The sequence below is a fragment of the Lagopus leucura genome, unplaced genomic scaffold (genome assembly GCF_019238085.1).
Source record: "Lagopus leucura isolate 7727_CA_CO unplaced genomic scaffold, USGS_WTPT01 Super-Scaffold_806, whole genome shotgun sequence".
NCBI lineage: Eukaryota > Metazoa > Chordata > Aves > Galliformes > Phasianidae > Lagopus > Lagopus leucura.
The window spans coordinates 6,617,819-6,634,435 of record NW_024962260.1 but is presented as its reverse complement, the minus strand read 5'-3'; the positions used below and the strand labels follow the sequence as shown (position 1 = coordinate 6,634,435).

General features: G+C 38.5%; 1 protein-coding gene across 1 annotated transcript in view; it reads right to left on the bottom strand.

The window, feature by feature from the left end:
* ADGRD1 (adhesion G protein-coupled receptor D1) overlaps positions 1-10,195 on the bottom strand; it is a 121,483-nt gene extending 111,288 nt beyond the window's left edge. Inside the window, exons 1-3 of the mRNA XM_042866032.1 lie at positions 9,596-10,195; positions 9,463-9,499; positions 5,047-5,130 (exon numbers count right to left, since the gene is read on the bottom strand). Coding sequence (XP_042721966.1) covers positions 5,047-5,130; positions 9,463-9,499; positions 9,596-9,664 — 190 coding nt within the window. The 5' untranslated portion in view covers positions 9,665-10,195. The remainder of the gene's footprint in view (positions 1-5,046; positions 5,131-9,462; positions 9,500-9,595) is intronic.
* Between the last annotated feature and the right edge of the window lie 6,422 nt (positions 10,196-16,617).

Sequence of the window (16,617 nt, the reverse complement as noted above, 5' to 3'; positions counted from 1 at the left end):
GAACACCAAAGGGGTGGGACATAAAGGATTTTCCTTAGTATTTATATGTGTACATCTGCCTGACCTGATGTAAGACTTTGAACAGTGAAAATCAAACTGGGCCCAGGTTGATGCACAGGCAGTGCTGGAGTCAGACTGTGTGTCTGGAGTGATAATCAGAAATAGAGTTGTCACTGCTTCAGGGTGGTGCATCCCCTCCTGCAGTGGAGACCTGTGTGACAGGGAATATCACTTTCAGAACGTAGGCGACCAGGAGGAATGAAGGCAGCCATACTGGCCCATCTGCAGGGTAGCACCACTCAGGAAGGCAGCAGATGCAGCATGTGGTAGTGCTCAGTGAACACACCCAAATGTTTTCTTAGTTCATCCCAAATCTCAGTGCAAATACTAAAATTCTCAGGTGTGCTTCCCTGCTTTTAAGCAAGAAGTCATTGAAACAGATGAGAATTCAGTTCTTTCTAAAAATTAGAGTAAGTACTATGGAGGGAAGCAAATATTCCTGAGTTTGTCATTCTGGCTAGATTAATATTTAAATAAATACCATAAAATATTGCATTTCTGTTTCCATTGCATTTCCTTTGCCATTTTAATGTTCGTGCTGAATGTGTCTTACTACATGACAACTATGCAAAAGTTCTATAAAGCAGATAAATGGGGGCTGGAAGGAATTGGGGTCACTTGACATTTGTTACAGAGTTCACTTTTGCCAGCATACTTTAAGAGAGCAGAAAAATAGTGGTTTATCATTCTAATATAGGCTTCTTAGTATCCAAATGACTTCTACCATTTTCATCTTTCTCCTTAGATTAGATTTTCCAATGACTAGATGTGAGCTGATACTTAATCTTTAAGTGGACAACAGGTCATATGTCAATTGTACAAGTATAAACCCCTGGTGACTTCAGCAAGTGGCTTTGGTTACATCCACTTAGTTTCCAGTCTGGCAGGTTTCTGCATGGAATGTTGTCATTTTCTGTTCTTCCTCTAATATGCTACCACGTTGATGGGGGGAAAAATCATTAAAAGGCTACATATCTAAGATTAGTGCTAGCTTTATTGTCATTATTAATATGGTAATCAAACATGTAATAATTGACAAGATTACTTCCAGGAGTTACAAATTGACTTGCATTTGCCTTTCTTAACGTGTCCTTTAAAAATAAATATGAAGTGATGATAAAGTGTTTTGTTTTTCAAGGTTAAAAAAAAAAAGCATTTGTTCTTTCATGATCCACTGAAATGTTATCTGTTTCCCCTACACCTAGTAAATAGTAATTATAGTAAACTATTAGTAAATATAGTAAATATATTTATATATTAGGCTTTTGAGAGCTACTGGGGTCCATCCTTCCATGGACTATTTATTAAGGGGATGCCACTTCTAGTAATTTGAAGTAATGAAGTAATTCTGGTAATATTTTAGCAATGTTTTTTTTGTTTTTTTGTTTTTTTGTTTTTTTTTTAATTTCAGTCAGTGTAAGCATGGATCTTTACCAACTGAGCAAAACTCAACTTTGAGTACAGTGTTACAAGAACCCTCCAAGCCTGAGCAATGCACAACAATAAAAACGTAAATCCTCACCTACAGTTGCAGAGAAGTTAGAGTAGGCAGAGTCATTGGTATATACAAAGGTAGAATTATGGGAAGGAAGCACAGTGAAGTTGTGGATTCTTAGAGCTGGGTGAAACAACAAAAAAATAAGCAAATAAGAAAAACAATGAATAAACACAATCAGTAATGATTTGACCAGTTCATATCTCTCAATTTAGCTCAGATCATTAATGTTGGGCAGTAGCCTTTAAAACTGTCGTATAACAATGTCTTACCAACAATCTGTGTGGATGTGAATGCTGTGTCCCTTTACTGCATGATTTAAATATAGTATCACTAAGACCACTTTTCTTCCTGGCAGGAATACAAGAGGAAAAAGACAACAGTACAACTGCACTTGGGTGAAGGGCTCTGAATACAATCAGGTCAGTAATAAACTCCTGTTATTTCAAAAATCATTATGTGGTGAAAAAGTTACGGTATCTCAAGTCACTTGTCCATCTCTGGATTTCCCCAACGCAAGAGATACATGGATATATTGGAGCAAGTCCCATGAAGGGCCAGAAGGGTGATGAAGGGATTGGAGCATCTGGCACACCAGGGAGAGGGTGAGGGAGTGGGGTTGCTCACCCTGGAGAGGAGAAGGCTCAGGTGTCTTATCAAAGCACATAAACACCCAGTGGGAGGGGTAATGCCAGAGCCTCCTCGGTGGTATTTAGTGAACAGATAAGAGGCTATGGGAGCAAGTTGAAACACGGGAAATTTCATTTAAACAAATGCTTTTTGTCTAAATACTTTCAATGAAAAATTACAAGGGTCAGGTGCTGAGTAGCTTGCGAAGAGGAATTGTTGTGTCTCCATCCTTGGAGAAATCAAAAACCTTATGGGACACAGCACAGCCATTGACCAGCATACTGTCAACAGGTCTGAAAGGACAGCACCAACGCTTGTTTGTATCTGGAGCCATTCCACCTGCTGTAGTTCTGGGAGCTATCAAGTTAATTTAGGTATCTGACAATAATTTTTCTTCCCCTCCCCACTTTGATATTTTGAGAGTATCTTTCACACTAATTGTTTACCCAGGGTGGGTAAACAGAGCTTGATGGAAAGCCTGTGTAAGTAAATAGATGTGCTGATTTGGGATTTAGACCATCTGGGCTCACAGGAGGGGGGGGAAAAAAAAAAGGCAAATTCTCAAAAAAAAAAAAAAAAAAAAAAGTGGAAAACAAGGGGTGAGATGAAAACCTGAACGTGACCACTTTTTTTCTTTATTTGATGTTTTTCAAGTTGGATGTTTCCCTTCAATTCCTTTTACTGCTTTTATTTTTGAGATAACTGAAAAAAATAATTTATTGACGCTGCCTCTCACAACACAAATACATTGAGAGATATAAATCTGGCTTCACACACAATGACTTCAACAAATAAAATGGATTAACATGACAGACAGACTATGATGCTTCAAGTATTTAAGAGAAGAAACATGGAATGAAAACATTTGCATGAAATTATGATGAGTGGAAAAAACAGGACTAGCATAATAGAGTTGTGTAATCAGAATGGTATCAAAATCTAGCAAATTGTTACCTGCATTAGATTATGACAATTAAACTTTTCTTGTATCAAAGTCAAACGTCAGAGAGGTACATAAAACTTCTGTACGCAGTGCAGAAAAAGAATTGTGCTGCAGGGAAAAAGATTTTTGGCCACCACGAAGTGAGACAAAGTCCTCAAAATCTTTTTTTTTTTTTTTTTTTCCCCACCAGGATCAAAATGCTGGCTACTTATAATGTTATTTTACACATAATAGGATTCAAAGACAGTTATTCATGTAAGCCAGTCTTATTCTTCTTTGTGGGATCAGGAACTTTTATATATTCTAATTCACTCTTTCATGCTACCATTGAATAGATTTCTGATTTCTGCTGAAATAATGTGATTTAACAAGTTTCAAAAAATAATCTTTCCAACACTGTGCAATTATAATTTGTCCAACAGCTGTAATCCATGCTAGATTTAAATATTCCTCAATTGCTTTGAAAACAACATGTTTGTAATAAGAATGTCGAAACAATTTAGAAAATGACATTCACACACTTTTGAAGAACTTGCATCTTAACTTTCTGTAGATCGAATTCTGGTCCTTTTAGAATTAAGTGGGGATGTTGCCATCAGCCTCTAGTGAGAAAAGAATATTGCCCAGATTTATTTCTGGTCAGCTAATTTCATTCCTTAGAATAATTCCTGGAAGGATGGGTTGAACAGTCTAAGTTTAAAATACTTCAGGATTATGGAATAAGAGGTTTAAGATATCTACAGATTTTTTTTCTTTACTTAGAAACAGAGATTTATGTTCCCATTTATGTATAACAAATAGCACTAGCTCTGCACTTAAGTAACATTTTTCATGTAAGATTGTAAAGGTCTCCAACTCTTGTTTTAATCTCTTGCTGTCATATTTCTGCATAAGAATACTATGGTCACCAGTAACAGTACTGCAGCTACTCTTCACTAGTACAAAAGTGTAGCTCAGTGGCCAAAGAAGTCAGCACAGTGTGGTAAGTATTGGGGAATGTGTGTATCAGCCTAACCTACAATTGGCTAAAAAGTCTCAAGGGAAAACAGTTCTCATGTGGAAACCACTAAAGCACTTCTGAGCCTCAGAAGGAAACAGAATATAGCAGCAAATTGCTCCCGAAAGGTATGACCCTGCAGGTTCATAATGCAGCAGTGGGATATTGTGGTTCTGCTGAAACTGCATCAGTTACATCACTTGGACATTCCTGGGAAGTCATCTCTTCTTTCCAAAACATCAGGACCAGAAAACTGCTGAAACCAACCATTCTAATATCATTCCCCATGAGTTCTTGCAGTTCTGACAACTGACTCTTTCCAATCGGTCAGGGTTTGGCTTTACCAAGTCTGTCAAGAATTTGCTCAACTGGGAAGGAAAAAAAAAAAAAAAGCACAGAACAACTCTTGCTGTAAGAGGGCTTTTAGAGAAGTATCAAAAAAATATAAAAATGATTAAGAAGTATTCAGATAAGAGCCTTGCACTTCTCTTTCTATGGATACTAAATGTGATTTTTCAAAATTGCCTGTAGGGTTTAGGCATTTAACTACTTCTGAAAAGTTAAAAAGAACCAAGCGTTTTCACTGCTGGCATAGCCAAAGATCTCAGTTGCTGAGCTTATTTAGTGCATATTATGCATGTACAAAGTCAGCTAATAACCATGTTATTTCAGTGACCCTCTGGATCATGAAAAAATTCACTTTATAACCTTAACAATGTATATTCAGAATGCCTGAGAATGCTCTGCAGAACTCAGCTCTCAGATATAATATCACCTGAACATGAAAGCATTGCAGAAACATTAACTTGAAATCTCAGCTGCTGCGGTAAAAGAGCTAACTGCTCTCATTTCTCCAGCTCACTACTTACAGACTGCACAAATACTTATGTTATTGCCACTGTCAATGAATCCTTTGTCTACCTCCATTCGTATCCCGAAACTCATGAATTCCATCCACGTCTTCCAGCGGCCAGTAATGGGAAGCTGATGAAAAAACTTTGAACCCTTTCAAGGAAACAGATGAAGAAGGTGTTATATCTCTTGTTGGACCGTACTTTAACGAGTTTCTACAAAGGAGAACTATAGAGGAGGTCAATAGGTCAATTAAAACAAGATATATTATCTGCAATGTTTGATAAGCAAGACCATGAATCAAAATGGCAGGGGAGATTAAAGCTGGATATCTGACTGACCGCTGTGGAAAACCTCTGCTTTTAGAATTCAACTGCTGGGTTTTTTTCCTAATTATACTTAAAATCTGTAATCATTTCTGATCAAATTTCTTCAGGTGTATCAGGCAGCGTTTGTCAGCACCAGGTGAGAAGTTGTTCTGATAATTGCAGGGTTTCACCCAGCTTTTTAAACATACTATGGACAGTACAAAGCATCAAGAAGGGAATGTGGAGGGGGAACGTTTCGCCTTTGTAGAACAATTCCTCTGCTTCTGCCTCCTCCATACAGGACTCCAATACCCAACTTAAATTGAAATTGAGAAGATGCTGAAGAGTTCCAAAGACTCTTATCCTGTTCTCAAAACTGACAGAAAAACCAGTGCAACACTGCCAGATGATATTAATGCAAGCACTTTTCACTTTTTTCCTCTTCTGAGGAACAGTAATCAGAAATGAGCACTAGCACAGAAACGAGCACTGGTGTCTCCAGGTAATTCACACAGTGACTGAGCATATAGCAGAACTACGCCCTTTAATAGAAGGAATTTGATCCTCCCTAAGAGAAGCGGTTCCAGATTGCTCAGCTACATGGTGGGGAGGATGCTTGTGGCCTTTGTTTCCCTAAACGTCCTCCTTAACACCAGATATGCTGACAAAAAAACCATCTGCTGGTTTCCTCTGACAGATTTAGCAGTAGAGCCTAATCGATACGAGTCAGAGCAGTTTTTAGGAATTGTGCTTACTCTAACCTGAGCAGAAGCGGGCAGTCCAATGCAATCAGATTTTGTGTTCATGTGATGTCTATTCTAAGGGTGTAGCATTAGGAAATGTAGGAAAACATGGATTTTTTTTTTTTAGCTGCAAGAAATCCTTTATTCTGAAAATAATTTAACCAGCTGTGCTAGGAGAAATTGATCATCTCCTGTATGCAGGGAAGTTTTAGAGGGTTGATACAGATACATGGAAATTTTACTGTGAATACAAAATCATGGCACGGGATCCTGTTAATTTGAGTTAATCTTTTCTTTTTTGGGAGAGAACAAAGTGAGTACTTAAAATCGGCATTTTTGATTCAGATTTCCATCAAAGTGATTATTGGGTGCTTTCTGGTTCTCCCTTAATATCCCTACCCTCAAATTAAAACATACTGAAAGCATCAAGCATTCTCTTTCCTTCTCCCCTCCTCATCTACATTCATTCAATGAAGTTCCACAGATTTGTTTCAAAAATACGATCTCCCTAACCTCCTTGAACTCCCTGACTGTGTTTTTTAATACTTTTCATAAAATGCCATTGAGATACAGCTCCATCCATCCCCTGGACGATGCATGAAGGAGAAAAAAAAGATAACTAGCTAGCTTCAAGAAAACCTCTCTGCCTTTCACATCTTTGTTCTTCTGATGGATATTTAATATTGAGTTTGAATTGATCTAACAAAGTGCAACTTTAACTCCCCAAAACTCTTACCAGTGAATAATCTTATTAAGGAAAATGAAGAGCAAGTGCATCGTCAAGTGTAGGAGTAAAGAACTTCTGGGGTCTCCAAGAGAAGTGAAACAAACTTACTTATAAAGTTATACTGAACGTGTAGTTCTTTGCCCTTCAACCAGTTTGTTTGTTTTTGTTTTTACCAAGCAAGCTTTCAAGAGCCTCAGAAACAAAGAAAAGTTTCTTAAATACCACTTTAACTGTTGGACACCATACAAAAGCTCCCAAAACTGTGTGCAAAGTAAAACAAATCACAAATAGTGTCCTTTGCCACTTAGAGACTTTCTTTACTCTAAAGAGAGATTTGAACAGCTTGCCCATTTGACAATTATTCTATCATTTTTTTATTCTGGATACAAATTAGGTTTCAATATAATGGAATTGCAGGGACAAAAATTTTATATGGCCTAAAGCTTTCTAGTCAAACCATGGAGCGATGAACTCTTGTGATGATTCTCATCCTCATAGTATAGTTTCAGAGCGGAGTATAGTTTCAGGGTTTAGGAGAGGAACCTAAGACCGAATGGAAGTATAAAACTGACAAAATTCTTAAACATCACAATAAACACTCATAGATCTGAAAGCACGGAACAATATCAAGCTTTGATTTTGTAAGAATGAATGAACATCTTTGCTTCTCTTCCAAATGGAATAGTACCAAAGATACCTAACAAACCGTTCCTAATTGACCAGGAACTACAATTGGCCTATCTAACTGGGAGTGTTTGCTGTTGACATAGAGATTTTCCCACATAGAGGGAACGTGAGTGTAAATAGATGAGATAGAGATGCATTTAGGGGTTCTGTGGTCACACTTCCTTTGGATACTTGAAAAAGACAAAGAAAAGCATAGTTGCTAACAAAAGGAGAAAACTACTGGCAAGGTAGGAGAATAATGACACAGAATAAGCATGCACAAAGCCAAATCTGAGAATTCCAAGCAGTCCAACTCAACTAAGCTGTGTGTGGAAAGGCATGCTGAGGGAGGAGGGTGTAGGAACCTGCTTTCATTTACATAAGCCATATCTGGGTACGTGTTCAGTTCTGTCTTCAAAGAGTACATTCTAGCTGCTGTTGACGTTAGAGTGATGAATTTCTGTGATATTAAGAGAAGCCACATAGGTAACCTGTGCTGAAGGACTTCCATGCCATCCTCAAAATATCTATTTTGCAGAGCACAGAACATGCCTGCTGTTTCACAGTGTGCTTATCTGCAAATAACTCTTATTTCATTAACATTTACTCTTTGTATCAGGGGAAAAAAAAAAGATTAAAATTAACAGAAGTCTTAGAAAAATATAGCAAAAGAGAGGAAAACAGACAAACAAGGAAAATCTCTGGGAAGGAGATGAATTGATGCCAGAAATGTATCATGATATGGCATGAGTATTTTATTAATGGCTGTAGTGCAGTTGGTATCAAACAGATTCCTAAGGAGAAGCTTCTAAGAGCCTTACATTTTGAAGCTGGGAAAAACGGGCAAAGAAAATGGGAAAGCAACCAGAGATGCAGCAAAGAAATGAATCTCCGAGAGCCATGCGGCTCGTCGGTGGCTTTCCTAGCTGCCAGTTCTGAACTATATAAAGCCATGCTGCTATCCCTCTTGCAGCCCCAAGAAAACTTCAGAAAACAAATACCTATTGCTTTGAATTCAGCTTATACGTGTATAGTTCTTTCAGTAGATAATTACTCTGCGTTTAGAACAAAAGCACTTCTGAATTGTTTACAGTCTCTACAAATTCAGAAAGCATCATTCCCACCTACCTATCCCCATAGATTTGTGCTACAGACAAATCTCATATAGCTTGCACCCCCAGTGAGGAAGACCGTTACCCCCTTACTGGTTCTATTGGCCAGAAGCCTGTCATCCTTATCGATGGGAAAAGAGATGGTATTTCTTAGTCTGAATGAAGGTAGAACACGTAACTGGTCTGAAGTTACTGCAATAGCAGACAACATAACTCCACATCACACTGTATTTTATTTTGAGCGTAATTATATATTGTGGAAACTTAACAGCACAAAGCAATGCGTGAATTGCAAAGCAGTAAAATTGTACTTGTACACCACCATGAGGCTTGAGGTTAAACTATTTATATAAACAGAAGGATTCAGCAGTTACACACACAGACCCCAAATAAGCTTTGAGTGAGATTTTCTGCATTGAAAACAGATGAGAGATCTTTAAAACACTCTACAACTGATTTTAACTGAAGCATGATGGCTAGGAGGAGGGTAGATCACTTGATGCTGTGGCAAAGTACACAAACCAGCACGTCTAACTGTAGATCAAAGAATTAAAACACTGAACACAAGAAGAGAGAGAGAAAAAAAAAAAACAGCCTGTGTAGAAATCTAGTTCAGAAAATATGCTCTAAAACATAATAATAAGCACTGTATAGAGAAATTCCCTATCAAATACAAGCCATTTTTCTTCAAACATACTGCTGTGCAGATGTTTAGCAGATAGGCTACTGAATTTTTACTGCCTAGGATGGTCTGATACTTCGATAATTCAGTCTATTGTATTTTTACTAAAGAGCTGACATTCAAATGTGGGGTCACTGATTCTTGGAGCTACTAAACCAATGAAAAATACAAAGCAAGAAAACAAGACAGAGTATGCATACTTATATAAAAGCATGGTGTCATAAAGTATAAGTAAAACATTCCTTACCTGGGTGTTCGAGTAGCTGGGAATAGTTTCCGTACACCTGCACATAAAACATTTTATAATGAGACATGGTGAGGCAAAACTTGCTAAGAGGGATCCAAATATACGTCAGTGCCGACCGTATTCAGAACATTACCTGATTTTTGAACTGCAATAAAATCAGCAAAGAATAATGACAGCAAAGCAGAGATAATAAATTCTTCATCGTCTATTTAAGGTTAGAAGTACAACCGAGATCAAATTCCTGCAGGTTTTTAATCATAAGCTTTCCTTAGCTACTTTTTGTATTAAAAGGGACATTTTCCATGTAGGTTCAAGAAGTCTGTTCCTTCAGTGATGGCAAATTATCCTTCCGACCCTTTAAGTAGTATTTGCTTTCTTCACACTTTGATCTCTTCATTTAACCATAAATAAATTACTGTGATTGCGGAAGAATTAGAAGCAACGTGCATCGGATCCGAAAGTTGTACCGTTCCGTGGAAAGAAGTCAAATATTTCTGCTAGAATCTGTGCCAAAAAGAAAATATCTTGTTTTCAACTTTCTTCCTATGGTTGTCTTTTCCTTTCAATTACTTTCACGTTGTCAGAGATCCGAAGCCAGTTTTGGTTTTGCTAGCAAGAAAATGTACTTCCTTATAGCGCATAAAGCATAGAGCTCTCACTCTCTCCCTGGGAAATGAACTGAAAAGACTTGCTAACTCCTCTCTTGTCCAGCTCACGTTTGCACCTCCATCCCAGATCTTTTTGGGTGGAGAGCAAGTCTGAGTGATGTCATGCTTTCTTCTCAAACTTTGTCCCATTCTGGTACTCTATTTATATCACGTTGCTGCTGTCTCTTTTCTGGGTCCTAACACCAGCCAGCTAGGAACAAGTGGAAACAAGCTAATGTGCCTCAGCAAGCAGATTAAAGAGATTACAGCTTTTAGCAATCTGCACATTCAAAGAAGAATCAAAGCCAGACCAATTGTTCCCAATTCAAATGTTTAAGAACAATATAACAGATTTTGGACACAAGTCTTTGAAGCAAAGCTAAGAGCTATTCATCAAAACAGCAGACTGTATTTGTTTAAAGGAACATGACCTTTATAAAAATACTGCTTTAAATCACACTGCACTGAGGGATTAATATTACTGTGTACCTGTCAAGGAGGGGAAACTGCAGCATTAAGCCATTCTACTGATTTTCTCAAAGATGCACAGCACAGCTAGTAAAATAACCGGGAAATCCCTTCTATAAGAGCCACAGCAGCGTCATTGCCTTTATTTTTACCAAAACATAATTGCATTTTTAAAAATTATATATATTATATTATATATTATATATATGTCTCCCAAATTTGAACTTACCTTCAGCCCCTGACACTTACTCGATCAGCAAAGCACTGCAAACACAGAAATGAACGCACACAAAAGATGCAGATCGATGGAAAAGTGACCACACGACCTGTTTCCATGTGTGTGCCCCTGCCCACGATGGCTTTTCTTCTGCCCATTAGCGATTCCCCTTCCCCCACCTATTTAGTGGCTCTTGGTCTTATCTCTTCAGGTGCCCTTATCAGCCTATAATGGCCTGATTCCTTCTATGGCATTTACCCTTCCTTACTGGTACATTTCATGGCATTTGCACCAAACTCTTGGGTTGAACCAGCTTGTTCTGTTTTTGTTTTGCTTCTTTCTATTGACCCTTTCTATAAAGGTTCTGTATTTGGAAGCCCAGCAGGTTGGCCTTGTGACTGTTTAGCCAGCTGGTTCCACAGCAGTATAACTGAACTTCTGAATATTCTGGTGGTAACTCCTTGCCACGAACTGAGTAGATGGAACTCCAGAGTTGAGGGATGAAAGGAACTTTATTTAATTCAGGAAGTTGCACAATACGTATCTCATACGGCACAAATTAACTTGTGTCACCAAAATTAATGATAAATCTTCAGCATCACCAAAATATGTATCTTTGGTTTGTAACCTCAATTTGGAATTTTAACAAAGTAGTTTTGAGAGTTTTTAACTTCAGTCCATTCAAAAATGTAGTTTCCCACTCAGCTACGCACAGTGTGGCTTCTGCTTATTTTCACTGAGTTTTTGAAATGTTGCTTTGTTTTGCAAAGATTCTTTCCCTCCCTCCTGTTAGCCAGAAAATCCTCTGTAACCTGAAAGTAGAATTCTGTGTAAACCCCAGGAATTCCGCATCACGTACTGACAAGTAGAGCCACCCTTAGAAATAATAGAAAGTTGCGGCTAAAAATCAGGAAAGCATTAAACTGTAAAAAGAGAAGGACAGGAATTTGAAATATTTGCCAAGAGGGGCCTGTCAAGGGAGAGAATATGCTTACCAAAACAATTGTGAGAATCCAAGCAAACATGCTCACTGCCAGGAATTTTTGTGGAAACAGCAAATTGCAACCAGACATCAGAGATTATTTGCAGAAACAATTTCTAAACACATTCGTATGATCCTCTGGAAACCTGATCTGAGAAGTCACACTGCTCCCACCACAGACCAGAGGTAGCACTGGGCACCTTGCATGCAAACCCAGTCGCTGATCCAGCGCTCAGAAAACAAACAACCGCAGTGGATTGCTCCTGAGTAACCTGCAGATAAAATAATGTCCCTTTAAAGTACTTGCACGCCAATAAGAGCACAGATATACAGCAGGTAACTGTGCGCAGCCTGTGCTCAGCAGCTGAGAGGATTCTCCCCAGGACAGCTCTCCCACAGCAGCGAGGAAGGGAGGAGCTGCGATCTCATGGTGCAGCAGTGCTGGGAGGGCTCCCAGGGCTCTCCAGATTATCACATGCCCCAGGTTTCTTTTTTCCTCTTTTCCTCCTCTTTTCTTTGGGTGGGGGAGGAATGCGGTGGAGAGGTGTGTGGAGGGACACAGCACTTTCAGTCAAAAAGGTTTAAGGAAAAAAAATCATAGTTTATGTTGGTGATATCACTTCCCACCACGTTAATGAGTGTGACTTATTACAGGGTGATTGAACTTTGAGTTTCAGCTTTCCCTGTGCAGCTCTTGTTCCTTCAGCATTAGTATGTTATTAAAACAATATTGGTAAATGCTGTGGTTGCCATTTAGCAGGAAATGTAAAACACTCTGATGTTAAAAATCTTTACTCCTTGCCATGTGAATACAAACAGAGAGAATAAATATTTAAAGCATTTATTGTACAGTGCAGAAGACAAACATTCCATAATATGGTTTTCTTCCTTTATTTTCATTGGAGTCATTAACTCCCCACGAGAGATCTAGTGCATAACTGGGATCAAAATGTTTTATCAGACATCTTAGAAAGGATTTTAAGATTAAATCTAAATGCTGGGTTTTGTTAAACTTCTCTGATAGCACAGGCTCACATGCCAGTACATATTCAGGATTAAAATAGCTCCCTAGTCAAACTCTGTCGGTAACAGAGATTACTAACTAGGTGGTTGCAGCTGATATATCAACACCAACCTGCTGAAAGTTGTAGTTTTAGTGCCAGCTTGACATGGAATTCCTGCATTTGTGGCTGTAGAACTGCTGTTACTTAACTTCAGTTACACAAGAAGTTGTTTTGTAAACACAATCATCTGTCCTTTGGCACAGAAGACAGCCAGGGCAACTCCGCTGTTTCTCTTGGAGCTGTTCAGATATGTACATATGCACAACTTGGTTATATTTGCACATCTGCAAGGAACCTGAACAAAAGTTTGTGACACACGTCTCCATCTCAATGCAGATGTTCGTACCAGTGCAGCTCCGTTCATAATGAGCATGCTATTTACTCACTGAACTTCAAAGCAGAAGCAGTTTTTACAGAGGAATGGGTCACCTCTAGTGGTTTATTATTCTTTATGTTATGTTATTCCAATCTGGAGTTGGTGTATTCCAGCTGTGTTTTGCCATGATTCTGTCACTTTTGAGGTAGTGGTGTTTCTATAATTGCCTTCCTCATTTTTTTCCATCATAGGCAAACAGTATTAATTTTGATGAAAATCAACAAGTTTAAATCTTCAACACAGAGCAAAATATACATATATATCCAAAGATCAGTTCTAATAAAAAGGAATAAAAGCAGCGTTTTCTAGATGTTATGGGATAGTACTATGCATACAAACTGTGTACAGTCATACAAACTAGTTTTGTCTCCAAGATGTACACTGCCTGTGGAAGAACACTGATATGGGAGGGCACAAATGTTTCACTAGCATGAGAAGCAGTTGCTAATAAGTTCTGTACATATCTGTGGCCGTATTGCTGTGATTAACAGTGGGATGATCCTTGATGATATGCACCTTCTCAGACTGTAATCCTTTAATAGTGCAGCTAGAACGCTGGGTGAGAGACTGTCAGATCTAAGACAGCAAGCACCTTCACAAGTTCTTTTTGTGGCCCCAGCTCTGGGTGAGATCTCCCTCACAACGGTCACTCAAATGCTTCTCAGGTCAGCAAAGAACGACATCAGCTATGAAAAAAGCTTGGTCTGTAGAACAACTCCGGCATTACAGTTCTTATTTGCGTAGTGCCACATTAACAGAGGACGATGTAAGGGTGGCAGTGGCCACCGTGTGATGCAAGTCCTTATTTTATGTCAGTTAGTAAAAGATATTTTGGCAAAAAATGAGAAAGCGGAACTCACACTCATGAAAATATTGCATGAGATTTTCCTTGAGCTGATTGTGACTAAAAGGACAAACAGAAAACTCCAGACTGAAGAGAAAGCAAACAAACAGAACTCCTGGAGCTAATTCAGCAAGGCTCATGCTATGATGAAAAAATATTGTTCTAATTAAGAGAATGAGAATGTTCTGAGTTGATGCCAGAAAATAAAGACTTTTGGCAACAGAATTTAGAACTAATCAAATGAATATACCTTTATAAGGCTAATATAGCGTTATGCTGACTAACTAATGTATTCTTTTCAAAATCATTAAGAGCCTGGAGATTCAAAGACCAGCTCAGAAGGTGAACAACATCATATAATAAGCCATGCATTTGAGTTTTCTTTAAATAAAGTCCCACTTGATGGCTGTAGTTATTGGATTACTCTTTTTTTTTCCTACTTATCATATCATCCTACCTGACTTGTTTTTCTGTGGCAATTCCTTGAACATCTCAATCTATATACCAAACAAAATAGCTGATTTCTTTTTCTTTGCAAAGTAGCATAAGCTTTTGTGGAAAACCTGAAGATTTAATTTTGATCTTTAATTATCTACGCCTTAATGTCAACACAACCTTACATTAAATTTCCTAATCATATCATAAATAAAACACACAACTTTTTTGCTGTAGTTGTTTCATAAATATACATAATTAAACCAAGTTTTCTTTGCAAAAAAAAAAAAAAACCCTGCCTCTAAGAACTGTATTGTTGGCATCATACAGGTAATCAGGCTCTCTTAATTACAAACGTATTTCATCATAGTAAAGTTCTGTCTTTGGAATGTGTGCCAGTTCTCCTCTAACAGTCTTACCCAGTTCTGTCTCACTCTTCTGGGTAAAAGTAACCATGAAAATTCCATTTAGCTGCTTTGTGAAACAAGTTTATTGCCACAAATGAAGTTGACCTACAAGGTGTTTCTCAGCAAAAACATCTGAGCCTATTATAAACATGCATATTAAAGGCTTCTCCTTCTATGGGGAATAATTCACCTTTTGTCTTTTGTAGTATCTTACGTTAGATCTAAGTGGGAAAAGCAATGAGAGTGGGAACAGAAACCAGAGTGCTAACTTAAAAATCACAGTAGCTTCCAAATTCACCTCCTTAGGATTTGAATAGTCTTCAAACCTGAAATGTTACTGATTAACTTGAGAGCATAAAATCTGAATTCCACAATACCTAAACTTCAGGTTTCCTAGTTTTGGGTACTGGGTCTTGGAGTTTTAGCCCTTCATTGACAGACAAGGGTCAGTACATGCCTCACATCCTGACATCAATGCTCTTTCAGGCATTGCTGTCCACTTTAACTGTTACTGGGCTGGTCCTCACTCTGCTAAAATGCTTAATAACCTGATGAGAGAAATAGCTTCTCTTGTAGAGAACCATGTAGTGAAATTCTCCGCTACCAGAAATCTCTCATTTCTGTCTTCCTCCAAACTGCTTTTTTGTTTTGGTTTGGTTTTTGTTTTCATTTGTTTTTTGTTTGGTTGCTTTGATATCTAATTGTGGACTTCCATTAAGTATAACTGTACTAATTAGTTATGCTTTAGATCATTGTGTTAATAATCATCACTTTGATGAGAACTTTGCTCTATGATGAAGTATTTATGTACTCTCCATGCCTTTTCTGGTAGATCAACTTGTACGTATACTTTCTTCTTCCTACAGTACAGTTTCCTCACATTCCCATGGGTTCAGTCCATTGCAAGTGTCCTCTCTCTTGTGGCTCGTTGCTTTATCTTATCAGCAGTCTAAGCTATACTTCTAAAGGTGCCACATTAGTTTTGTGCCACGCTGCCTTTTCTTCTCCCATGCAACAGCTGCCATTGATTCCACAAGCACTACATCAGCCAGGAATTTGCCAACATGCAGTCAGCCACATGCTTATTTTTCCCTCTGCTGCAGGGACTTCTGCTGCACTGCACAGAGGTGGTTCTTCACATCACCAGTATCCCAGTATCCAAGCAAGGTAGCGTTCTCCAGCACGATCAGATCAAACTGTCACAGGGCATTTCTTCCAGCTGTGTTTCAAATCTGAAGGCCTGAGCAGGGAAAGGTTTGCTCCCTTAATTATAATTATAATGAATTTCTGTTATTTAAACAAGTCTTTCTTTAATTCACTCTATTTCACGTTTGGTGGATTTAACTGAAGATGAAGGAAAGACCCAATGAAAAGCACAATTATTTTTAGCTTATTTTACACCAAGAAAATGGTGTAGAGTGTTATCCAGCTTTAAACGTCTGTCAGTTAAGAGCTAGTACTGCTGCCAGCAGTCACAGCCATTTGCTACTCTCAGTAAACCCACAAGCACCCACATCACTTCCTCCAGGAGCGCTGCTGTGAGTGCAGCCCGCAGAGTATTTCAGTCGAGACGCTTCTGTTCCATCGCAGCAGCTGCAGACAGCGCGCCCCATCCTGTGGCTGAAACCGGTACCTCAAAAGCAGCTCTCATCTGCCATCAGGTTTAAGCAAAACTGGATTTAACGTGTTCTCAGGTGCTACGCAGCCTACGTGCA